The 27,808-nt window shown below is 34.8% G+C and overlaps 2 protein-coding genes across 9 annotated transcripts in view; one reads left to right on the top strand and one right to left on the bottom strand.

The window, feature by feature from the left end:
• LOC143227388 (uncharacterized) overlaps nucleotides 1-27,808 on the top strand; it is a 54,993-nt gene that overhangs the window by 3,092 nt on the left and 24,093 nt on the right. The window contains exons 2-3 of the mRNA XM_076458840.1: nucleotides 2,875-3,024; nucleotides 9,503-9,579. The gene's annotated coding sequence lies outside the window, so the exon portion shown is untranslated. The remainder of the gene's footprint in view (nucleotides 1-2,874; nucleotides 3,025-9,502; nucleotides 9,580-27,808) is intronic.
• On the bottom strand, nucleotides 982-27,370 carry LOC143225396 (protein shifted-like). Of its 8 annotated transcripts, none has more exons than XM_076454722.1 (10): nucleotides 26,956-27,368; nucleotides 21,266-21,405; nucleotides 18,802-18,907; nucleotides 16,703-16,846; nucleotides 14,673-14,777; nucleotides 11,627-11,719; nucleotides 11,226-11,321; nucleotides 9,469-9,594; nucleotides 3,449-3,568; nucleotides 982-1,426 (listed from the first exon to the last, which is right to left on the bottom strand). In XM_076454722.1, exons 1-10 carry the CDS (start codon nucleotides 27,086-27,088, stop codon nucleotides 1,386-1,388), a joined length of 1,104 nt encoding a protein of 367 aa, XP_076310837.1. In that variant the 5' UTR covers nucleotides 27,089-27,368; the 3' UTR covers nucleotides 982-1,385. The 8 variants fall into 8 exon arrangements, with proteins under 8 accessions (XP_076310837.1, XP_076310838.1, XP_076310839.1 ...); XM_076454723.1 differs by having other exon boundaries at nucleotides 11,624-11,719; nucleotides 14,673-14,771; nucleotides 26,956-27,367; XM_076454724.1 differs by having other exon boundaries at nucleotides 3,476-3,568; nucleotides 11,624-11,719; nucleotides 26,956-27,366.

The raw sequence follows: 27,808 nt of genomic DNA on the forward strand, positions 1-27,808 counted from the left end.
TTGTAGGAGTATTTCAACTGGTGAAATTAATGTCACTTGGCAAGGATTGGGCCTAGTTATTCCAAACTCTGAGTCTACTAGTTAAAATAACAAAGCTTTGGAATATTAGCACACTTATATATAATATAGTATATATTTTAATTGACCGATAATACCAGCACGATATTCGCCTTAAAATAACTCCTCGAGTGTCGCACGAGGTAATTTCTATCTTAATACTACCCCGAGATAATTTCTATATTAAGATTTGTTTTGTTTTTTTGTAATTCGGCGTATTTTATTAGTTCTGTAACCTCAGTTTACAACTTTAAGAAAATTAAAATTAATGTGTAGCAGTTTCAAGGCTAATTCATGAAACATTTGAGCACGCATATCTTCTACTCTTAATTTTTTTGTTTAATAGAAGAGTACTTGTGCTGATGAAAATCAGGTTTTAAAATGATTTAGATTATCTTACTTATTCAATATTTAACAACGAAGAAATGAGGCCTCGTAGGAAGGTTATACTAAGTTTCATGTTAATAATGGTTGCCTGTTAAGAATATCGGTAGAAAGTCAGGAATATATTATACAATATACTTTAGACCTACGAACATCACTACATCACTACTCTTCGTGTTGTCTACGGATTTACGATGCTACAATGATGGGTTCGATTCCCCTCGGTTGACTCATTAAATAGCTCAATGTGGATTTGCAATAAGAAAAACACACACACTATTCGCATTAAAACAGACTTTGTAGATACTCTGTGATAATGTAGAAATAATTATATTTAAACAGTTTTTAATACTTATTTCTCGTTCACTGGAAACATAACGTATGTAGGAGATTTCAATGCTTTTTTAAAAAGTGTCTGAGATTTCGTGAAGAGAAAATAGAAAAACAACGACGTGATGTAAATTTCATACGACTCTCGTTAATAGTAGTTTCTTTTACTTGAGTCACGCCACGTAAACTATAAAAACTTCACTTCAAAAATGAATTACAAAAAGGAATTTTATTTCACGTATTAATATAATATTTGTGGAATATGCGAGTGATTTTTAAATTACAGTTACATCGTCGTGTACTGCAAAAATTAGGCATGAGTACTATAAACAACAGAATTTAATTATCGAAACAATGAATAAAAAAGTAAAATTAAAATAGGTATATTAATTGCAGTTCACATTTCGTTATACAAAATAAACAACAGGATATCTTCTCCATGCAAGACAGATCAGGCTTAAATTACAAGGGAATATTGACAACTCGGAACAAACTAGTTGTCGACTAAAGTGGTAATCCTGATGTGTGGCTATAGCGTTGTTTAATACGTACTTCTGCGGCTACTATCAGATTTGATAATAATAACACGCACAGTTTGTTCGTTGTTCGAGCAATCAAACGTACATCTGTTTCATTCTTCTCTGGCGTGGATGACCTTAAAGTAAGAATTGATTGTAATTAAATTATCTCATTTTTACATGTATGTATAGTTTGTTTTATTGATTTCTTCCTTCGAAAGAACCAGATTACGTGAAATAACCTAGTAATTAAAACGTTTATTTTTTAGCAATTAAATAGTAAAATTATCTTCCATGATTAAAATTATTTACAATTCTCGAAAAGTAGCGACGCCTATTAAGGTTAGGGCCATGCAACCCCAGTAATAGCCCCAGTTTGTTCGACTTGTATTTCACGAGATCTGTAATGTTCTATGGTTCATGTACTTTTGCTTTAACAGTGGTATAGTGGAAAGTAACATGTTGTTGCTGACGGCCCGAGTAACTTGTCTATACTTGACTGTTTCGTATAACTTTGTTAAATCATTAAGAAGCGCTGTGTTTGGTTGGAACTTTGACGAGTTGTCTAATATACCGGGAGATCTTAAAGTTTAGAATGATCTTCATCTTGTGTATGTAACTGGACTTTCTACTGCAGCTGTTGTTTGTACTACTTTTGAGCTTAACCGTCAAGCAGACATGGGTACTTCAGAACCAGGCCATTTTGTATCAGCATCGTCAACCCATGTTGTGATAGATCAGAAAAGGAGAATGCCGACCAACACCAACGACTGTGACCTACACAGATGACGAGAAAAAACAAAGCAACAGTAAGAGTTCTAATCAAAGGACACTCCGAGTTCTTGGACTACAGAAATACCATATACCTTCAGCTCCAATGTGATCACAAGATATTACAGTACATGGAGACATTCCTGAGGTTAAGTCTTGTCAAACCATCTGAGAAGCTTTCAGAACAATCGCAATGGAGGTTTAAGGTCAGAGCAAGTGGAGTGTGAGACTAAAAATGTTAAGTCATGAATTATGTCATGAAGGTTCTTATTTAGACATTAATATTTTCATGTTTAGAGGATTCTATATTGTAACTAATTTTTACTAATGCATGAAATTATCGTTTCACTTTTCCCAACTTTCAAAGTTGTTTTTTTTATGCTCTCGCTTCATACTGTCACATTCTGAGGGTCTGCTATAATACATTGATTTTAAATAACCATACTTGTCATGAGACATTAGTATAAAGCCTATTAAACTTTTAATACTACATTTTTTCTCGTCCTATAAGTATTTTAAGGTTTAGATTTTATTTATAGTCAAGTACAAAGCAACACAACGGTCTATTAGTACTCTGACCACCGTGGGTAACAAAACCTGGTTTCTAGTGTTGTTAGTCTACAGATATGTTGCTGTTGGCTAAGATTTAGTAGGACGTATTATAATAATAATATTTCAGGGGTGAAATTTTGTTGGTACTTACCGACACTGAATACCGTAATTTATTCCTTAAGCTTGAGTAGTGCAGTGACTTATTTGAACTGCTTTTTCATTTTTTATGCTTATGTAATTTGTTTTCTTGTTCCAAAAACAGGCCCACTTTATTCAGCTAACTACCTCTACGGTTTTGCAAATTTCATCCCCGTAGTATTTCAACTACATCATGTAAACCATAACTTCTGAAACGGCTCGTTTTCCTTAGTTCAGAGCTCATCAAGCCAGATGGGATACAACAAACATAGTGGTAGGTTGCGGAACACTATTTATACAAATTGTCTGTTAAAACAACAGTTGTTACATGTAACAGTTCTTTTAATTCTTGAAACTCTCTAAGGGACCAGAAAAATAATGTAGTGTTAAAACGTATAATAGGCCTAATAATAATGTTTTATGACAAGTATAATTAATTATAACCATAACAAAACGTAAAACTAAACCATTGTTCTATCTAAACGATGTTTTAATGAACCTTAAAATATCTGCAAAACTCGCGTTGCTATTTATTCCCTACAAACTGAACGAATAGAAAACAAATTAAAGTAGCTAGGGGCTTGTTGAAATAGTCACGTTCCGTTCCCATCAAACATGGTAATATGTGAGATATAAACTTTAAAATCGACTCCTATAGTATATGTAATATTTACAACATAATTAAAAGTCATATTTACCGAATTTTACCATTGTAAAGTACATACTTCTGTTACATTTCCTGCCATGCCACCCCTTCTCACACCGGCAGTCATTCCCCACACAAAACCTTTGTTTACAGCGACGAGGTACGCATGGCTCTGAAATTACAGAGAGCAGGGGAAAAGCATTAATTTTATGATCCTATTTAACCTACCCAGGATTCATTTTCTCTTCTTATGTCTCAGTTTGATTTACTGGTCGTAAGTTTACTCAAAATTTTATTTATACAACTGTTAGAAGTAAATCAACAAAGTTAACATCAGATACTATTACATTACAGAACACAGTATGAAATATACTCTATACCATATTCTAATAATGTACAAGCTAATGCATCAATACATGTATTAGGAAACCACCAAACTGATTATGAAATATACTCTATACCATATTCTAATAATGTACAAGCTAATGCATCAATACATGTATTAGGAAACCACCAAACTGATTATGAAATATACTCTATACCATATTCTAATAATGTACAAGCTAATCTAAGAATACATTTTTTTGGTGGTTTCCTAATAATGTAATAATGTAGAAGCTAATCCAACAATACTCAGTATGAAATATACTCTGTACCATATTGCAATAATGTAGAAGCTAATCCAACACATGTATTGGCAACCTCAAAACTCAGTACGAAATATACAGTGTACCATACTCTAATAATGTAGAAGCTAATCCAACAATAGATGTATCAGGAAACTACGAAACTGGGTATGAAATATACTCTGTACCATATTCTAATAAAGTAGAAGCTAATTTAACAACACATACATTGGGAAACCACCAAAGACAGTATGAAATATACTCTAAACCATATTCTAATAATATACAAGCTAATCCAACAATACATGTATTAGGAAATGGCGAATCTCGGTATGAAATATACTCTGTACCATGTTCTAATAATGGAGTGGCTAATCCAACAATACATGTATTAGGAAATCACCAAACTCGGTGATGCTTGATACCATATTCTAATAATTTAGAAGCTAATCCAAATATACATGTATTGTGAAACCACCAAACTCAGTATGAAATATACTCTGTACCATGTTCTAATAATGGAGTGGCTAATCCAACAATACATGTATTAGGAAATCACCAAACTCGGTGATGCTTTATACCATATTCTAATAATTTAGAAGCTAATCCAAATATACATGTATTGTGAAACCACCAAACTCAGTATGAAATATATTTTATACCATATTCTAATAACGTAAAAGCTTATATGCAAAAAGTCATGCATTAGGAAACCATCAAAGACAATATGCAATATACTGTATACAACATTCTAATAATGTACAAACTAATTCAAGAATACATGTATTAGAAAACCACCAAACTCGCTATTAAATATAATTTATACCATATTCTAATAATGTAGAAGCTAATCCAACAATACATGTATTAGGAAACGATGAATCTCGGTATGAAATATACTCTGTACCATGTTCTAATAATGGAGAGGCTAATCCAACAATATATGTATCAGGAAACCGCCAAACTCAGTATGAAATATACTCTATACCATATTATAATAATGTACAAGCTAATCCAATATAATACATGTATGAAGAAACCACCAAACTCAGTATGAAATATACTCTATACCATATTCTAATAATGTACAAGCTAATTCTGCGATACATGTATTACGAAACCACTAACTCAGTATGGAATACACTCTATACCATATTCTAATAATATACAAACTAATCGAACAGTATATATACTCTTCAAAACAAGAAACGCAAAAGGGATATTTTTGTTATTTTAAAGAGAAATATATGTAATAACGATACAAGCTCAGAGTATGTGATGTTACACGTGTTTAGGCACTGATTGTCAGACCAAAATGACAATAAAAGTTGTGCACTTTGAAGACGGAGGAAAGCATCGGATTTTTCGCCAAAACGCCTGCGTGTCCAATAAATTTGTTTGAGAGATCTGCATGTTCTGCAAGTGCAACATGTGCAAAATCCCTATAAAAGTGACGGGTTCTCGGTTTTCATAGCTCAGTGTTAAGCCACCGACACGCAATACAGTTATGCCAAGACTGACTGAAGCACAACGCAACAACGCCATTGGTCGCTTGGAAGCAGGCGAATCTCGATCAGATGTTGCCAGAGCTGTGAATGTCCACCCAAGCACCATCACAAGGCTATGGAATCGTCACCAACAACATGGATCAACTCGTGACCGTCCACGATCTGGCAGACCTCGTGTGATCACGCCCGCACAAGATCGCAACATCCGGTTACGTCACCTTCGGGATAGGACCACCACTGCGACGTCTACTGCCTCAACCATACCAGGGCTGCGTAGGATTTCTGATCAGACCTACGCAACCGTCGACGAGATTTTTAGGCCCCATGTGCAACCCATCATGGTGAACGTCAACGACGTTTTTCAACATGACAACGCCCGTCCTCGCACAGCCCGACTCACCACTGTCTTCTTGAGACACCACAACATCAACGTTCTTCCCTGGCCCTCCAGATCACCAGATTTAAACCCCATCGAACATCTTTGGGACGAGTTGGACCGACGTCTGCGACGGCGACAACCTCAACCGCAGACTCTACCTCAGCTTGCAGCAGCTTGGCAGGCTGAGTGGACAGCCATTCCACAGGATGTGAGTCGTCATCTCATCGCTTCCATGGGCAGGAGATACCAAGCAGTTATTGATGCTCACAGGGGGGCATACTCGTTATTGACGTTGAGTGACATTAAACTTCACCTAGTGAGCGTGGACTTCGCCTTTGCAGACTTTGGATGTTCAGCAGTGAATGTGCAAAGTTTAACACATGTCATACAGAACTACCCGGAATAAACTTGTTAACAATTTGTCTCATATTTTGCCTTTTACGTTTCTTTTTTTGAGTATATATTTATAAACAAACAACAAGCTATGTTGAAACATAATTTCTCTTTTGTTCCACCAAGCTTTTTATTGTTTCATGTTTCCCTAACAGAATCCATACTTTAATATTTCTTACCGGTCCTGTAGTTTTGTCGTAATGTTTTTAACTGTGACTTTCAACATAATTTATTGCAATCTCTTTTGGAAACAACTCGTCACTTGAAGCCGATGGACGTAAGTTTAATGAGTGTATTTTGATTGAATCAAACTGTTCCCAAAATTAAATAATAACCAACACTATTGTTTCCCACATTATCATAATATTCGCCTATGGTTTTTAAAGTACTTTATGACCTCTATCAATTTCATTAGTATGTAAGCAGTAAGAAAAATTACTCAAATTTTTTTCCACGCTATTAAATTTGAAGAAATCGGTTTTTACATTCATGTCAAAGAGGCTGATAACACGGGAAGAAATGGTTTGTTTAGTCCAACACGCTCAAAATTTATTGACAGTTATGACTGTTTATGTCAATTATCTTCTCTTGTGAAAAGCAAGACTGCATTAGATGACACTTTTAAAGACAAAACTAAATATTTTTTGATTTTACTCCTTAACTAATTTAAACTCTGCTGTTTTAACTTATATTATTACCTCAGTATTGTTTGTTGCTGGAACAAAGAATCTTTTATTTCATTTATGCCTACATACACTTAACTTGTATCATTTAAAATGTAGATCTTTTGCCTAAGAAGAAAGGTGAAGTTTTAATTTAAAATTGCCTTTCCTGTGCCTTTTACTGTAGAAAAGTTTGAATGTTTCTTGTGTTTTGTGGTATTAAACAAGCAGCATTGTGTACTTGTAATCGTTAAAGAATAACTGCAATTTCAAATATTGTATCTGTCACGACGTGACTGTTTTAAAATAATATCAGTCACTCACTTTCCTTATTTAATATTTATGCTAATCAGACGACTGACGATACAACATGTGATATAAAATGTAAGAGCCTGGACATTCAGACTACAGTTCAGCATTAAAACGGTTTTTAATATATAAATCAAACACGCGAGAATCACAGACAGGTAGTCACGGTGGTCGGTGAAATTTAATGTACCAGAAGTACTTTGGTGGCGTGATACCTCAAAAAGTGGTCACTTTGAGAAAAGTTACGTCAGAGGTCTCTCATTTGCAAACTTTTCATACACTCGTGTCATAAAGATTGATGATTTAAAATGTCCTAGACGGGGATAACCCTTCTAGTTAACTGACCTGAAGAACAGAGGAATATGAATCAACTTGGAAAATCGGTACGATTCAGAAAGACACTTGCAGTAAATCTCACCTGTAACAAACAAGAACACATGGTTTGTAGCAAGAGCCGTCCACGTAATCCAAGATGAAGAACATCTGTCTGAAAACGATGCCAACAGTGTAGGGGTTCACCCATATAAAGATTTCAACCATCAAACATCTTAAGAAGCTCAAAAACTAACTTGGTATGCACACCACAAATAATCAGACATGGTACCTTTGGATTCTAAAACAACTCAAGTGTTAAAACGGCCGTTGAAAAACTGTTTTTGTTCTCGCACAAAAGATGGTTCATAAAAAGCATGTATGGAGAAGAGGCGTGTTTTGGGCATGAAAGTCTCACGACAGGACCTTTTATAACAGAAACCATATAAGGAGGCCCTAAAATCGTTTTAATATAACAAGCTTAACCACTGTATGTATCTAGTTATCTCAAGTTGTATTATTTTATTTGTCCTTTGAAGTGAATGACGGAATGAGAAGTACTCTGTATTGTTCATCAGTCATGGCTAGTCCTCAGAGGATACGTACTTTATCGTCATGGAAAGTCATAGATGGAAGCCAATAAATCACAGAAGGATGCTGTAAACTAGCTGTGAGTATTTAATAGAATGTAGGGCTGCTTCCAAACCAACGGTATGATTATTTAATAGAATGTAAGCCTGATTCCAGACCAACACTATGAGTGTTTAACAGAATGTAGGCCTGATTCCAAACCAACAGTATGATTATTTAATAGAATGTAGGCCTGATTCCAAACCAACACTATGGGTATTTAATAGAATGTAGGCCTGATTCCAAACTAACAGTACCGTTATTTAATAGAATGTAGGCCTGATTCCAAACCAACACTATGATTATTTAATAGAATGTAGGCCTGATTCCAAACCAACACTATGGGTATTTAATAGAATGTAGGCCTGATTCCAAACTAACAGTACCGTTATTTAATAGAATGTAGGCTTGATTCCAAACCAACAGTATGGTTATTCAAACATCTGAAAAAGGCAAATCATCATCCACAATACACGCAGACAAAAACTATCTGTTGGTTGTAGCTTGCTGCTGTCGGGAGTATCTGCTCCGAAATTGAATCAGATGTTCCCAGCCGTAACTGGGTCATGTCAATGTACAGATGGCTAGAAACAGATTTCACAAATCCAGTTTATATACCAGATGCCTGATGAGATACAGAAAACAGTTTGTCTACAATAACAACAGCATTTTTTAACAGATGGATCGTGTTCCACCAAAAAATATATGTATACTTATCTACAGATATGTACACTTATTTACAGACAATCTAGAACTCAACTTTTCCAGTTTGGAAGTTTGCGCATATGGTAGGTGTGAAAGGGTGGTTTGAATAAGGTAAAAAAAATTGGCAAACATACTAATTTGTATATTATGTAGAAAAGGCCATATACCATGAAATGTCCACCCACTAAGTGTTAAAGGTCTTCAGGGTAAACTGAATTATAAGTTGGGTGTTAGCTTTATTTATTTATAAGGTTTAGACAATGCTGAATTAGCCCTTGAAGCTATTACTCTCAACTTACATTATTTTAAAGGGCTAATTCAGCACTATCTAAACCTTATGAATAAAAAAATTAAAGCTAATACCCAATTTATAATTTATATCTTAAAAGATAGTTAGCAATTTTAAGCTTTAAATACACGGCTACAAAATCTTTACGCAAAATAAAACATATTTGTTTCTACTATACCATCCGTCATTTTTACTTGCGTTAATGATTGTTTAACTGCTACAAGAGGGACAATCCCTCTCAACCAGTTACTATACTTACTTCGCTTTCTTATTCCTTTCTCCTTACTTTCCAGATCACATTGAGCTCCAGAATATCCCCTTTTACACCGACACTGGTTGACTCCAATACACTTTCCTCCGTTCAAACAAGGTATAGTACATTTACCTGTAACGACAGTTTTAATATATTACTTAACAGAGAGAAAATAACAGAAATAAGAATCGAAGTCACTTTTTTTACACTTTGTAATAAGCATCAAAACTAAGTTTTTCGTAACGTATGTAAAAACTGGATACTTTAAAATAGTTTTTATCAGATATAACTTTTAAGTAACTTCCTTTTTCGTAATAGTTTGAAGTATTCAATAATTATTTTAACGGATGAATATCATAATTTTCTGTAAGCAGTATAGAGGGCGCTTTAAGATTCATTTGAGAAAATCATCAGAGGAAGGTTGTATAAACATTCAAAAACTTAAATTAAGAATTTTTCTACTTTTCTTTTCGCAGTGACTTATTCTCAATATTAAACTTTTAAACATGCGATTTTTGAATTTTTATGTTGATAAATGAATAACTTAAACTTTAAGCTATTTATTCATTTAAAAAGCGAACAATATTTGCTGATGATGTTTATATGCATTAAAATACTTTTATTTACAAGCTTTCGTGCCTCTTACCAATTATTACCTTAGTATATTATTACACGATAAATGCTACAATAAGAGGTGTGTGTGCTTTTCTTATAGCAAAGCCACATCGAGCTATTTGCGGCGTCCACTGAGGAGGATCGAACCTCTGATTTTAGCGTTGTAAATCCGTAGACCTACTGCTGTACCAGCAGAGGACTACAATAAGGGGGCCAAAAGCTCGTAAATAAAATAATTTTAATGTATATAAAAGTACGTGTATAATTCTAAAAACTGTTGTTGGTTCAGTGGCACAGAGCTACCAAATGAGCTATCTGCACTCTGTTCATCGCAGGGAATCAACCCTGGAAAGTCACAGCTGAATTACCAGAACTGTGGTAATAATAATGTTATGTTCACAACAATATTTTTCTTTCTCTTGCGTGCTCAGCACCTACAGTGCTCTTTTGATGACGATCGAATCATTAAATTACAGTTCTATAAAATATAATTGTCTTGCACTGCCGTAACACCCCTAATTTGAACATGTGGAATGCATTCAGCAAAACCTCATCCCAGGCCTTGCATGTTAGCTATCAAGCAACGGGATGAGTTTTTGCTGAATACATTCCATATGTTCAAATTAGAGGTGTTAAGACAATGCAAGACGATTCCATTATTTGGTTTAAAGAGCCAGACAGAGATCTTGTGGCTAAAGATACTGCTACTGACTGCCCTCTATCTGGTCAATATATGACTTTTGATACAATTCAGATTAAAGTTAAAAAAAAAACATTTTGAAGCCTCACAGTGGCTCAACGGTAAGTATCTAAACCTACGAGGTTAAAATCAGGTTTCGATACCTGTTGTGGGTACACAAGAAATACCCCACAACAAACAAATAAAGTACTCGACTCGTAACCTGAGTGTCGCTGGTTCGAATTCCTGTCACTCTAAACATGCTCACCCTTTCAGCCATGGGGGCGTTATAATGGTACAATCAACTTTACTATTCGTTGGTAAAAGAGTAGCCCAAGAGTTGGCGGTGGGTGGTGATGACTAGCTGCCTTCCCTCTAGTCTTACACTGCTAAATTAGGGACGGCTAGCGCAGATAGCCCTCGTGTAGCTTTGTGCGAAATTCAAAACAAACAAACAAACCAAACTTACTGTATTCACAACGACGACCATAATAACCTTTTCTGCACTTGCACTTGTCCTTCTGAACGCATTTCCCTCTATTCAAACATTTCTTACGACATATCCCTGTGATCAGAACAAAATAAAGTTAGGAGACATATCTCCCGACATATTCCTACGTGTAATTGTGAATAATATTGAAACTGGGAACTCGATTAAACTGTGATCGTGTGTTCTGTATATCATTACAATCGACATAACAAATTACTGTTTAATTCAGCTGATGGCTATTAAGGTCCTCACTGTGAGAATGTTAAGTACTGTTAGTGGTAATGTTCAGCTGAATATTACCACTAACAGTACTTACCACCCTCACAGTTTGGACCTCAGTAATCACCAGTTTGACATTACCACTAACAAAAACTCACCACCTTCACAGTGAGGACCCTGGTAACCATCAGCACACTTGCATACTCCTGTTGATACACACGTTCCTCCGTTCATACACTGAGGGTAACAGAGAGCTGAACACAGAAATAAAAAGTACGTTTAGCTGGATAACTGTTATACTAAATGTGTCCATATGTAGATACCTGAAACGTATTCATCAAGTGTAAAACGAAGGTATCAGTTATTAAAAACACAGTTATATCAAAAATATCTTTAATTACAGAACTTTGGTATTGTTTCAAATCCAGCCATCAGTGTTAAAACTCAAAGTTAGTTCACAGTATTCTAACTACAAAAAAGCATAAACTTTTGAGTGAATAGTTTTATTATACCTCTAGACTTTGGGTGTATGTGCACGGTTGGTTGGTTAGTTGATTTGGTGTTTTATGGCACAAAGCAGCTAGGCTATTTATACCAAACATCCAGTAAAAAGTTAAAATTAAAGTAAAATTAGGAAATTTATAAAAGGAAAGTAAGATAAAATAAAACAAAGTAAAAAAAAGGCAGAAAATCTATATCTACAGCATTAAGAAAAAAACTATAGTGATTCAAGTTGTAGAGGACTTTCTGTAGCATTACTATAATTATCATAACTCGCCAGGAAGACTAACAGGTAAGTAAAAAAAAACCACCGTCAGTCACCTGAAGTTGGCCTTTCCTGTCCTGGTTCCGGGTTATTTGACATTATGGCCATTTTCAAAAAGGAAAGTAATAAAAATTTTAAAAGACTTGTAGCAAAATTTTAATAATAACTCACCAGGATGACTAACAGGTAGTTCGAACACCAGCGTTAGTCACCTGAAGTTGGCCTTTCCAGTCCTGGTTCCGAATTATTTGACTTTACGGCCATTTTATAATTTCAAATCGAACTAGATGGATTGTGATTCTTAAAAGTAAATCTCATTTAAAAAGGTCTAATGTATAAATTAAAAGGCTTAAATGGCATTAAAAAGATCGATGGCCTTTAAAAAACTAAAAACATTACCAAGGTGGACAGTGTCATCATCACCAATAACACTGTCTAACGTTATGGACAAATCTTGGGACAGAATATGGTGAAAATGGCGCCGTCGTTGAGAGTCATAACGACAGCAAGAAAGTAAAATATGGTTTACTGTGACCTGAGTATCACACAAACTACACATTGGTGCATCAGTTCCAGATAAAAGAAAATGATGAGTTAAAAAACTGTGACCAATGAGTAGTCTAGTTAGAACAATTTCCTCTCTCTGATCCTTACGGAAGCAAGACGACCAAAGTCCAATATAGAGTTTTATTTGGAAAAGCTTGTTGTCACGTTGCTCATTCCAAGTCGACTGCCAACTGGCACGGAGCCAAGCCTTGAATACAGGACCATAGTTCATGTATGGAACAAGCACGATGGTGATAGTGCCAGAGCAGATGGATTTTGTTGCGGGGTCGGCGAGCTTGTTCCCACGAATACCAACGTGGTTTGGTATCCAAAAAAACAACAAAAACACTGGCTAGAAGTAGATGTTAAAGAGAAATGGGCCAGTCGGTTTTGGATATCGGCGAGAACAGGGTGCAAACTAATGTGAAGCTATTCCGGGGCCAGTAGAGAACTAAGCGAGTCAGTATAAGTAGTGCAGTTCGAATACTGCTTAGCTTTTTTGTGATCCAGGGCAAGAGAAATGACATACAGTTCAGCAGTGAACACAGAAGCTGTAGAGGGGATTCTGTGCATAACCATCGAGCTACAACAAACCATGGCAGAGCTCACACAGTCACCTGATTTTGAACCATCTGTATAAATAGGAATGGAAGGATGGTTTGAAAGATGTTCAGCAAGTAAGAGACAGTATTTCCAATCAGGAGTGTCTGCTTTTTTCAGATGACTTAAAGATAGGTCACATTTGGGGACCGTAAGAAGCCATGGTGGGGTGGGCTGACCAGTGGATACAGCAATGTTATCCAAGGACAAACCCAATTCATCCAACTGCGCTTGGATACAAAAGCCAAAAGGAGCAATGGCAGGCCTTGGGAGGGTCAGGTTCAATGTAGACACCTTATATAATATAAAGTTGAGAAAGAACAGATTTAAACGGTAATAATATAATATAATGTACAATAAAATCTGTGTTTTTAATCATATTGTTAAGAGAACATTACATAGAAAAGGGAAATTAAACGTATGAACAACTCTGTCTTTAATTAGAAGTTTGAACGAATAATTAATACAATAAGAGCAACCTTTACAATCAAATTTTAATTTTCATAATTGTTACGTTTCGTCCTGTCATACCAGGTCATCCATTATTTGTTAAGAGATGGGTTTTTAACCCTTTCGTAAGGTAATTGAAATACAGAAAACGTTACACGCCTGTGATCATAAGGACAAGTTTGTAGATGGCATTAAATTAGTTTTTTGTAATATGAGGTGGATGAAATGATACAGATAAAGGAAGGTTTCTGGATATTTATTTAAGGTTGACTTTATTACTAGTGCTTCAGTTATGTTTTTTCTGTTGACGTCTGGTTCTCTTCCAAAGATTTTAACATTATTTTCTTCGAGACGTTCAAAAAACGTTTGGGGGTTGTTTAAAACATTCACGTGTGGGGACAATTTCTCTTCCCTGGTGTTTGTGACTGCATTTAATTACTAACAATTACCGCACTAAAAGTTGAAACAAAAGTGTTTTCTTCAAAATCATAGGTTTCTAGTATTAGGTGCATGTTTTTACCTTAAACAAGGAAACAATATATGTTTATATAATATTGATTTTGTTACTAAGGTCTTTGCTCCTTAAATACAATAGTCTTATCGTAGTAAGTAGAACTATTCCTTAAGTAAAAATTGAACTAAAAATAATTAAAATTATTCTGGTATCCTCACAAATTTGTTGTTTTCGTGAATGAAGAAACGCATATTTTTGTCGTGTTTAATTTTTTCTCTACAACTTAATCTGTAATACGACAACAAAAACAAAAAGAGACATGAGATAAAATAACTCATTACGAGATTATACAGTTATGTTTAATATGACAGTTAATATTTATACGTCTCACCTGTCCGACAGTGTTGACCCACGAACCCATTCTGGCACTCACAAACTTTCTGCTGGTTACAGCGCCCTCCGTTGGCACACTTCTTGTCGCATTCAGGATCTGTAACTAGGCGCAAACAAGATCTCTTATCGTTACAATGCAGAAATGTTTCGTAAGGTTTGACAGGAAGTTAGTTCTCAGTTTTGGTTCCATAACTTTTTTTTCAGACTGAATTTAACAGAAATGTCTTAATACTTACATGTTTCATTATAATATACACGTCATTTGACACTCGCGCATTTCTTGATTACACTCGCATATTACTTAATAATTCTTACTCTTTTCCTAATGGCTCAGTCTGAAGGTTTGTAATGCTAAAAACTGGGTTTCGATACCAGTACTGAGCACAGCATAGATAACCCAGTGTTTAGCTTTGCGCTTAACAATGAACAAAATATTAATATTTTCATGATTTTTAATATACTATAACTTACTAATGGAGTACGAAAATACGATATCACAATTAGGTGAGCATGCGCATATTCATAATATGGTAATCATAATCAGGTGAGGATGCACATATTCTACTACAGTTTATTTTATAGCAATATTAGGCAAATCCTCGCTCGCCATCAAACGTTTATTGTTTTTTTATGTGTATATCTGTACAATGACTATATTATATAAAATAAATCAATAATGAAAAGATAAGAGTACAGAACAAAACTATAATATAAATATACTGATTTTTGTGGAAAAAATTAAAAAGTTAAAGCAGGGTTAAAAAAGATGGTCCAGTTTAATCATGTAAAACCAGAAAGATACAAAGAGTGATAACATATTCAAAATAATGTTCCCGACAAGCACTGGAGAATCTTGCTACCAAGAGCAAAGTCAATAATGCCTTAAGCGCTCAAATACAGGGGGAGCGTTTCCCCCTACAAGAAAGAGAGAGAGACAGAGAGGGAGAGCGAGAGAAAGTTGTGTAATAAAACTTTTGACAAGCTGGAGTCTTGCTGCGACTAGTTATTCCTTCCGACCACTAGGCGGAAAGTCAGCGATAACGGGTTTTATCTTTAACAACTTGTTCATTCGATTCGTACGTCAAATTGCTTGACATCTACAAGATAGTAGGAAATCTGTCCGGATGTCTATACAGCACTTCCTTCATGCAATTTATATCTGTGTATAAAAGATAATTTATTGCTAGAAGTAAACGACCTTAGAAAACAAATTTGTTTTTTCTTAGCTTCTTCAGGAGAGCTACACTGAAACACGAACCATAACTGACAGTAAATAACTTAAAACGAAGCTTTAAGAAGTGGTAAAACGAAACGTTGAGTGTCAACTTAAAGAAAAATAACAAATTCTGGTGTTATAAGGTCGTTTATTTCTAGTACTGAAACGCCCTATTTGGTTTACAACTTCCTAACTGATAGAAAGTCTATCATCAGCGGTCAGAGGTTATAAAAGAAACAAAGTGAACTTTCTAATCTCTGACAAAAGACCGTAAGTCAAAACGCTAGGGATTAAATAAACATTTTTGTGTATTTCACTCAATCTCTAGTGCAGATAGCCCTCGTGAAGCTTTAGGCGAAATTGAAAACAAACATCGTTGTAAACGTTAGCCCGATAGTGTATTTTGTATTCTTCAGATGGCAAAATCGTCATTAGATATGGATATTTCGATACTTATAACTATGTTAGATAAAGACATACAATAAACGTACTTGCCATAAAACAAAATTTTGACCAAGCTTTAAATTTTACTTTTCCATTTTCGTTTTATCTAAGTTCGACATTCTCATTACATGTTGGCCCTCTAGTGGTTCACGGGTAAATGTGTGGACTTCTTATGCCAATAATCGGATTTCGATACCTGTGGTATGCACAGCACGAATACCTCATTTGTACTGAACAAAAAACAAACTTATTTGTTGTATGGTCCGTTGGTTTTTGTTTGTAACTACATCATGGTTAGAAGAAAAACACTTAAAAACTATCTAACGCTGAAATAAAATACACTAAAGTCAGTGACTGTTTATACTTGCCATGCTGTGCACATTGTTTTTGAAGATGTAAGTGCAGTGGAGTGCCTCTCAGGTAAACTCCATGTTCGTTCTGTATTTTCAGGCCGATACTGAATCTAGCTGTTCCACTATTGTTCCCATTACAAGGTAAGAATACCTGAAACACTAGAAAATAAATAATTAAGTTATCAGTGTTTTTGTACAACAGTTATCTATACACACATGACAGCTGCAGTTGTTTTTAACACTTAATTTGTGTTTACAGTATTCTTAATATAATTTTTACAACACTTTGTATTTTGTCGTGTGTTTGTTTTATCACAATGTTTCGTCGTTTGTAGTAGCTTAGATAATACTTGTGTACTTAGAACTTCTCGTCTTAAACAGCTCGATATATTCACCACCTGCGCGTGTAGTGAATTTATTTCTATCAAACATCTGTACTATGCAGGTTTTACAAAAGATTGAGTCAACTTTTCTATCACTATGAAAATTAAATAACAATTTGATCGGTAAAACTGCAAAACGTTTAGATATCAGTGAAAAAGGTAAAATATTAAATAACATTAATTTTAGAAATAAATAGAAGTTTAAAAACTAACCCACACGAAGGTCATCAACGTAACCTTTACACTCCACATGCCCTAAAGTAAGAGTAAAACGTATGTTTATAAGCTAGTCCATTCTGTATAAAAGAAGGCTGCATGGATGTTATCGGGTTGCTGTACTTGTTCTTACCTAAGCATTATATACAAGGTGTCCTAAGTGTTTTTCAAATATATATATTTTATAATTTGCAATACTTCTACACAAATGCATCTTAGGTTTACAAACCTGATTGAACTTGTATCTCAAGATATAATCAACAAATAGTAAAATAATACAATTCTCTGGAATTAAATATTTAGATGATTACAGCTCGTTAGGTGTTATCTGTTAACTTCCAGAAGAAACAGCAAGGTGAGGCTTCAAGGTTCAAGAGAAGGTTGTTGTCTTAGAAAATGTAGTTTCTTTACTTGTGAGAGAGTGAATTTTTTGGTTACAGTATTTGTTTGTGATTAATTTATTATTCTATCATTTATTTTATCTATGAATTTTTAGTTACATTAAAACACTAACTTGTTTTCTATTTCATCACGCTTATTGTGAGTAAATATGTATGTATTATGAAACTGATACAAGAGTTCTTAGCGGTGACATACAGGTACTATTAATATAGAAAAGGGTTATGCAAATGTATGATCACGTGAGATGTACTCTCGTGACCTAACGAAGTGAATAAGTACTCTGACATTAGCTTCATAAACTGGATCACGATACAGTTAGTGAATTAATGCTTCTTGTCACACGATATTATTATTAATATAGAAAGGTGAGTTGGGAATGCTGTTTATTTTTGGGTAGGATTTGGATTCGTTTTTCTGATTCCATTATTTTAAATAATTAATATTGGTATCTATGTTTTATTATTCATAGACATTAGTATTAACTCCTGGCCAGGCACGAGGTTATTAACTGTTCCTGGTAAATGTTAAATATTATTCGAAGTGTTTTTACAGTTTAATAAATATTTCTTGTTTTTGAACCGTGGTTGTAGTGGCGTGTTATTGTAGACCTTTACATTCTTACATATGCCAACAGTGAAACAATTTTAGGCTTTTTAGAAAAAAAGAGCAAATTTTTGCACTGACTAAAATAATGAGTTACATTAAATTAACTGAATGATTCAAGTAACTATTAATATGGCCCGGCATGGCCAGGTGGTTAGGGCACTTGGCTCGTAATCTGAGGGTTGCGGATTTGAATCCACATCACACGAAATATGCTCGCCCTTTCAGCCGTGGGGACGTCATAAAGTAAAGGTCAATCCCACTATTCATTGGTAAAATAGTAGCCTAAGAGTTAGCGGTGGGTGGTGATGATTAGCTGCCTTCTATCTAGCCTTACACTGCTGAATTAGAGATGACTAGCGCAGATAGCCGTCATTTAGCTTTACGCAAAATTCAAAAACAAACAAACGTTGTTAATATTGTACAAAAACATAAACAAAAGCTTAATTATCTGAAGTTTTGAATTTCTTTCTTCGTTAATGTAATATACAAAAAATCTGTTACATATACCTCCAGGTTTCTTTGGCACTTTCCCCTTCGTTTCGATGGAGATTGTAGGATTGTTCAATATTTCTTTGTTATATGACAAAAGATGCTCAAAGGCGTAATAGTATTGCTACATTAATAAAAAAAATACAGACATATTTGTAGCAGATTCATAATTAAAACAAAAAAGCATGTTATTGCTATTTGTCAAGTAATTGAGGCGTATTTTTCTTAAAGGTGAATTTTCAACAAATTTAATAATTGCCTTAGAAACTATACTTTGGTTAGGTATAATTCCTGTGTGGTTGCCATATTTTTAAACACTTTAGTTTTTGAGTAAAAACATGTTGAGACTGAAAAACCATCGGCAGTAGACAGGATCGTCCCCACTATTTTTCCTCGTGTAGAGCTGAGGACTGATTTCGGCTTGCAGTGTACAGGTTCCATCTTTCTAAAGCCATCCCTTGCCATCACGAACAGAACAAACTTAAAGGTATGTTTGCAGTATAAAGCGATAAACAATAACTAGTATAATACAACAATTTAAAAAGTACAAGTTTTTGAAAAATGTAACGAGACATACACATTTCACATTCATGAGCGTGTTTTGCATTTGTGGCACCTGAAAGTCAGTGAAACCTTGATTTCCTAGTCTAGACAAGTGGACAAATCTATCCCAAATAGAATATATTCCAAGTTTAAAAGCTGGTAGATCATTCTGTGTATGTTTTTGTATCATTTTTAAATATGATAAATTTTGAAGAATTCCATTTTTCAAATTTAACATTTCAAGATAAATTAACTATTCAGACTGCTACATCTAGGTTGATTTTATAGACAGAATTATGACGTATAATTGAAATTCATTTTGTTACGAGTCATAAATACCCGGTACAATGATTGTGGAAGGGCCGAGTATTAGTTACAATAGTCGGCAAAGTATAAACAAATAAAACCCAGTCTGTGATACCAATAATTTATAAACACCAGACAGGTTTCGAGATGCTTAAAATTGCACGAGAAATAATACAGATCATATTTGTTGTCATGACTTAGGCTTACTATTCTTCCACTGGAGGTATGACCGACTCGCAACCGGCCTGGGCGCCATCAGTATCACTTACAGTTACGCTACTTTTGCTCGTGGAACTGCCCTCATCACTAGAACTTGTCAGATCTGTGTCAAAAGTAACTGTTCTAGGTTCGTTCAGAGTAAGTTCGAATTGTCATGGCGCTACTCGACACTGTTCAGAACACAAAGTCAACACAGACTCCACCTCTGTTTCTCCGTATGCACTGGCAATATTTATTTACATTTAACGCACTGGCGGTTTGTTTGGCAACTATTACGTCACAGCACTTTTCCTAGCGGCAAACGTAAAAACTAAAACGTTCGGATTGCCGCTCGGAAAGGGCTCTTTCTGCATCAAGTTCTATGTTTCATTTATTAGCACATATTTTTTATAAAAAATGTGAACCTGCAAAATTAATCAGTATGAGTAGTTCTTTTGACTGAAAAGTTTTCTTTTTTCTGTAAAATTCACCTATAATACTATATATATAGTGGTATTTAGCAAGGGGCTTAAATAAGGGAGGTACTGAGCTAAGAATTCTTCAGTAGGTGTCTGTAACTTGTTAGAGATAAAGTCGAAAATAGACGAACAGTACACACTCCACTTGTTTTCAAAATAATATATAAACATGTGTTAGTTAAACTTACGTGCAACAAATGATTTACAATATAGAAATCATAAACACTTTATATATACATACATATATATATATATATATATATATATGCATAGTACTCTTCCTCTTGTCAAAAGTCCACTTAGGCGTAATCAATTGCTTTATAATTTTAGCTGACAAGCTGAATTACTTTTTCAATTTCTATCGCACTAGTATTTTGTGTATAAATCACTTAGAATTAAAGCATGAGTTACTGCAGACGTGTACTACTCTTCCAGTAATCGTTTGGCTCTTATACTTCTGATACCGAGTGTTCCCTTTGAGATTCAGTTTTTTCTTCTGCATCTTAAAAAGTGTGATCTTTTTAAAAATTTCTTCCGAATTTTATAAAGTCTGAGTAAATACCTACTTCAAGCATTGGTCTGTGAATGATGTTTTACGAGTGAGATTATAATAACAAGAATTAAATATTTTTTTCTCACACTTTCTAACTTACATTTACGTACCAGCAACTGTATTTGCTAATAATTTTTACTATTCAACCAGTGTATTAAGTCGTTTATTTATTGTCGTCATTTATAAATTTGCGAAACTTGACTTATTACAACAATATATGTAACGCATTCACTTAATAATAAGTGTAGCAATAAGTGTAGATTCATAAATACGTTTTCGTTATACATAATGTTTTAGTGGTTTGGTTTAGATGGATAATTACTTAAACTCATTGCCAATAAACTCAAATTTAATCAGAAATGCTTTTATGTCGTCTAATTAAAAAACTGTTCAAAGCTCATACCTTATTTTCTCCTGAAGTCCACGTGAAATTAAATGAATTGATTTCCGATGGAATCACAGGCAGATATTTTTCAAAGTTTGGGTCCAGTATATACGATAAAACAGTGCCATCTACAATTGCATATATTTCCATGGGATACCCTACAGAAAATACGGTATAAATTATTACAAATACAAAATTTAATTTCACTAATAAACAGGCTTTAAACTGCTTAACCCATTCCACTGCAATACATTAATTTCTGAAGTAGCAAACATAGATTTCATGATAAGAATCTTTATTTTATCAAACTATGAAACGAGAGTACAAACTACTGTTACCAGGTGTCAAAATAAGGATAGCGATTACTCAAAATATTTATAGAATGATTTATACAGACGTAGACAAGAAAATGTATTAAAAAAAAGGGATTTACTGCAAGATAGTTTTTTTTTGTTTCTGAATTTCGCACAAAGCTACTCGAGGGCTATCTATGTGCTAGCCGTCCCTGATTTAGCAGTGTAAGACAAGAGGGAAGGCAGCTAGTCATCACTACCCACCCCCAACTCTTGGGCTTCTCTTTTGCCAACGAATAATGGGATTGACCGTCACATTATAACACTCTTACGCGGTAGACGGGGGGTTCGAAGCCGCTACCCTCTGATTACGAGTCGAGTGCCTTAACCACCTGGCCATGCCGGGCCTGTATTCGAGCTATTTTTCTGTATATCCAAAACGGACTCATTCGCTTCCTGTATTCATTCATCGAATTAAAATCATTTAGAGATAAAAACATGTCACTTTGTCTTGAATTTCGCCCAAAGCTACTCGAGGGCTATCTGTGCTAGCCGTCCCTAATTTAGCAGTGTAAGACTAGAGGGAAGACAGCTAGTCATCACCACCCGCCGCCAACTCTTGGGCTACTCTTTTACCAACGAATAGTGAGATTGACCGCACATTATAACACCTTCACGGCTGAAAGGGCGAGCATGTTTGGTGTGATGGGGATTCGAACCCGCAACCCTTGGAATACGAGTCAAGTTCCTTAACCACCTGGCCATGCCGGGCCGAAAACATATCAGTAAGATTGTTAACATGTTTGATCATGTTTATTTGATTTAACGTCCATGCTGCTCAGTTGAGTATTGACTCTTTTAATGAAGTTATGACTCTTATTTATCAACAGCGAGGAAGATTTAATGACTAAATTTACACTTCACCAGAGCTATAGAACATCTATACGTGACACGCGCCACAGAAGCTAGTGAAAATGAACTATATTCACTCATGTGGAAAATGATGATAGCTTATATGAGGCGACAACGTAAATCCATCATCTAAGGCTGCTGTTTGACACTTATCGCTAGTTAAATATCTCCCATGCTCGTTTAGTGGCGCCATTCGGTTTGTGATAATGTTTATTTAATATTCCTTTGCTGTAATGAGGCTAAAGGGCTCCAAGCCCGTTTATCAAACTGACAAAAACATGTGATGTAAAAAAACAAACTATCTGTCAGAAAACACTAGCACTTTCATATTTATGAAAAAAAAATCATAATTTTTATTTACATTGAGGCCAAACGATGCACGAGGTCAAATCGTTTGAACCTTCGCTTAGCATGTGATAAGATTTAACGTTTTATCTAAAGAAAGAAACTGGACTAATCTGAGTAATTTAAGTTCTTAAATTAATATAAATAAATAAATGATTCATCTTTATTCGCGCCCATTTCAAGAACACTACAATGTTTTCAGTGTAAAGTACTTTCGAATATATAATTTAGTTGCTTATTGAAATTTACTATGAGGTTGTTCCAAGTTCTTTGTTACTACGACAAAATATGGTTTATAACGAATGCTATACTTTTTGGTTCACGAAGCTTTGTCATATTTCTTCAGTCAACGTCAGTCCTGTATATATATATATATATAATAAGTATTTCGGATATAATTTTGGCGATTCCAGTTAATTTCGTCTCTTTGTAGCTCAGCGGTAAATCTGAAGACTTATAGTACTATAAACTGGGTTTCGATACCTGCGGTAGGCAGAGCACAGATAGACCATTGTGTATTTTTGCGCATAACAAAAACAACAGACAACCACCTCCCCCTAAAAAAACAAAACAATCTAGTACACTTTGTCTGACGAATAAAAAAATATCCAAACAGCGAAATGAGGATAACAAAAATAAATATTAATTCTTATACATTTCTGGTTTGAAATGACAATGTAAGAGGCGTACTGTAAAGAGATGTAATCTAGCATCTCTTTTATTATGAATTTTAGGCCTATTGGTTTCCATTGGTTTACCAGCCTTCGCAAACAGTAATGTAACTCTAAAGTCAGTTTCGCTGTTGTTTCTTTGTGTATTTTTAAAGAGTATTCTTACATTCGTTGCTCTTTGAATTATATTTCACACCTACACAGATAACATAAAACATATTTATAAATAACCGACGTAAACGGATAGCCACTTAAAATTACTGTAACAATTTCAGCCCCAACATGTGAAATAAATTTTCTTTTTTTTTAAATTTTGCGCAAAGCTACACGAGTGCTATCTGCGCTAGCTTTCCCTAATTTAGTAGCGTAAAGCTAGAGGGAAGGCAGATAGTCCTCACGACCCACCGCCAACACTTGGACTACTCTTTTGCAAACGAATAGTGTGATTGACTGTAACTTTATAACGCCCCCACGGCTGAACCCCAAGCATGTTTGATGCGACGGAGATTCTAACCCGCGACCCTCAGAATGATATAAATAAATAAATATAAAACAACAACCTTTAATTCTGCGAGAGAAACACGCGGGTTTATAAAATGAAAGAAAGTCGAAAAGGATTGGATATTTTTTCAGTCCTTATAAAATGATCTCTGATTGTAGATCTATGATTATTTATAATCTGAGATCTACGTCCTGAGTTTCATAATAAGCAATTATAATAATAAAGTTAACTGAAACGTATAAAAATAAGTTTCTACTGATGTAGGAACAGCTGGTAATTGGTAATCTGAATTTTGTAGCAATATTGATGAATATAGAACTGATTACGTAGAGTTCGATTCAGAATATGTGCCCAGAATTAAACAGATTTACATAATACAAAGATCTAGACTCTAGAGGGTTTGGTAGCAGAAATTTTGATGTAACTGACATGGCCGAAGCAGAGGGATGAGAAAATATCTTTTAATAAGAAGACATTCGTTTTTATTAAACAGAAGTAGAGAGAAAACATTTAACACCATGAATATCAAACACAGGCGACGCAGAAAAATAGAAATAAAGAAATATCCTGTCTCAGCTAGTAACATTTACAGCCACGCCATTTCTCTACCGTGCTGCCATCTTTTCTCCAATTGACCAAACATTACCATTATAACTACCACAAATTCTAAAATGTCTGTTTTGTAACTTGTTTCGATAAGTTTTTTTGAAACACTTCTGTACATATGTAATAGTACTGTTCGTTACATGTGAAAGATTCAAATTACATGTACATACACACATCTGTACAAATGTAATAGTACTGTTTGTTACATCTGAAAGATTCAAACTACAGTCATGTGAAAAAGTTAGGACACCCCATGAAAGCTTGGGTATTCTTGTAACATTTTTGGATATATAGATATTTAATCTCAATTTTAACAATACTGAGAGAATATAGGAATAGTACTGTTTGTTACATTTGAAAGATTCAAACTACATGTTGTACTTACATCTGTACAAATGTAATAGTACTGTTTGCCATCTGAAATATCCAAACTACATGTTGTACATCCACACATATGTACAAATGTAATAGTATTGTTTGTTGCAACTATACATAGGCCAGGTGGTTAGAACTTTCGACTCGTAATCTGAGGGTAGCAGGTCGAATCTCCATCACATCAAAGATGCTCGCTCTTTCAGCCATGGAGGCGTTATATTGTGACAGTAAATCCCACTATTCGTTGGTACAAGAGTAGCCCAAGAGCTGGCAGTGAGTTGTGATAACTGGCTGCCTTTCCTCTAGCCTTACACTGCTGAATTAGAGACGGTAAGAGAAGATAGCCTTCGTGTAGCTTTGCGCGAAATTAAAAAACAAACAAACATTACCTTTATATAAATATAATACTACTCTCTGTTATATGTCGACGTTACAGGATCTTCATCACAATTGGTATGGAGGTTCATCAAGTTCTTGTGGGGGAACACACAACTTTTCAGTTTTGCTGTTTTTATGGGAGTTTTTGCTTTTTCCCAATTACTTTGCCCCCCTTCCCCCCCAGTGATGGATTTTCACCACGTTTGATACGAAGGTGTGTTGGGGCTATGCGGAAATAAATACAACTTTACAGTTTCACATTTTGCGCTTTTGACAATTACATATAAGAAAAACAACATTTCATGTATTAAGATAACCTTTCATTAATCAATAATTTATATATTTCCAATGCAGGGGGCTGTACTCCAACTAGTAATAAATGAAACACAGTTTTAGATGAGTTGCTAATTGACGCTTACTGAGTCTATCACAAAGCTCTGAAAACAAGAGTTGAAAATATCCCTTGACTCACTATCGCCCGTTATCCTCGTTGCTAATCAGAGCAATAGCTGGTGGCAGCCAGTGTTTCCAACATATCCACTTTCCTTAGTTATCCAATGCTTCTAATCTTCACTATGCTTTCCATGAACAAGCAGGGAAGTACTGTTGTTGTACTTGTCACTGTGACTTTGACTATAGTTGGTACACTCAACACTTCCTTGTTATCATCTGTGACACATGGTCTTTTTGGTGGTTGAGACGTTTTAAGTAAAGTTGGTACATTTAACACTTTATTGTTATTATCTGTGACTCATGGTCTTGTTGATGGTCTAGACGTTTCGAGTGAAGTTGGTACATTTAACACTTTATTGTTATTATCTGCGACTCATGGTCTTGTTGATGGTCTAGACGTTTCGAGTGAAGTTGGTACATTTAACACTTTATTGTTATTATCTGTGACTCATGGTCTTGTTGATGGTCTAGACGTTTCGAGTGAAGTTGGTACATTTAACACTTTATTGTTATTATCTGTGACTCATGGTCTTGCTGATGGTCTAGACGTTTTGAGTTGGTACATTTAACACTTTATTGTTATCATCTGTGACTGATGATCATGCGGTACTCTAGAGGTTTCATATGATTTCAGCTTAACCACATGTTCAACATGCACCATGGGGTTCCTGACGCTAACAGTTCCACTGCTTAGCCAAAGGCGTTCAGTACCACACTAAATGCACTCAAAGCTTTTCGTAATATAGGTACAAAAATGGAACAATAAACTCCTAAAAATAAAATATGATGCTTAGCTTGGCTGAATTTTATGATATTTTCTGTTTTAAAACTTTTTAGGCTACAGATAAGACGTTGAACTATTACCATTGCAACAGAATTATATCAACATTTCCTACGATGAAAATGTTAAACGTAATCATTTGAAAAATAACAGTTAAGAAAATTTTTTAAGTTTTACTGATGAAGGCTACTGTTTCTTTTATTGTACCAGAATGTGTGACACATTCCACAAGCTACATATAAATACATTTTTATTTACTACTACTGACAGTCGACACTGAACACTAAATACACCGAATTAGTCACTTTTGAAACTGTATATAACTAATTGTGAGCTTTTAGTAACACGAATCAAAGGATACATTTGTGAAGGTCATTACAATATGTACTTACCACTAAACTCCTTCACTTGTGTCTCGTCGATCCACAACGACATATCATACAAAGTGGGCATGTCCATATCACCCATAACAGCTACTCTCCACCAGACAAGTGTGAGGATTTGTCCATACAACCACCTGGACATGGTCAGTCTGAGCAATGGTATCCTTCGAGCCTTTCTTCACTTCTGTCTGTCAGGTCAGTCTACTGGTTAAATTGTTGTCAACTCTTTTCTGTAAGTAACTCCAGTGAATTCCTAATATGACTTACGTAACTGAATATTCTTTGTTACTTTGAAAGTTGAGTCTGTGAACTCTGCTTCTGATTTCTTTGGTCCTATATATTTTTATCGTTGCTTCCTGCTGTGGAAGAGATAAAACATATATAAGTGTCAACCTTTATAGTAATTCACTTATATTTCAACAAAACTTGAAGCACATTATATGTGTGCTACTTTTTATTACTTCGTAATTTCCTGTAGCCAATCGGTTGGAAAAATAGTCACGTGGAATTGCGAGTGACGCACGTGTCAAAAAAATTATTTGAAGTTAGTACGAAGCATTAGATACCGATCTGATACTGACATTTTTTAAAGTCAAAAATACAAGGAGAGATAGAGGAAGTAACTCTATTACTGAAACTGCTTAAATGTCAAGGTACAGATGGTACTGGACCGTTTTATCAACTAAGTAAATAAGCCAAGTTAACATCGAAACTAAAAATTAACTATAATATTGTTTAAATCGGTGGCTCAGCTTAAAATGTTAAAAATCGGATTGCTATACGCATGATGGGCACAGCACACGTAGCTCATTGTGGAGGTTTGTGCTTAATAACAAAACAAGCAGAGACGAATTAAAATAAC

This window comes from Tachypleus tridentatus, chromosome 9 (assembly GCF_004210375.1).
Source record: "Tachypleus tridentatus isolate NWPU-2018 chromosome 9, ASM421037v1, whole genome shotgun sequence".
NCBI classification, from domain to species: domain Eukaryota; kingdom Metazoa; phylum Arthropoda; class Merostomata; order Xiphosura; family Limulidae; genus Tachypleus; species Tachypleus tridentatus.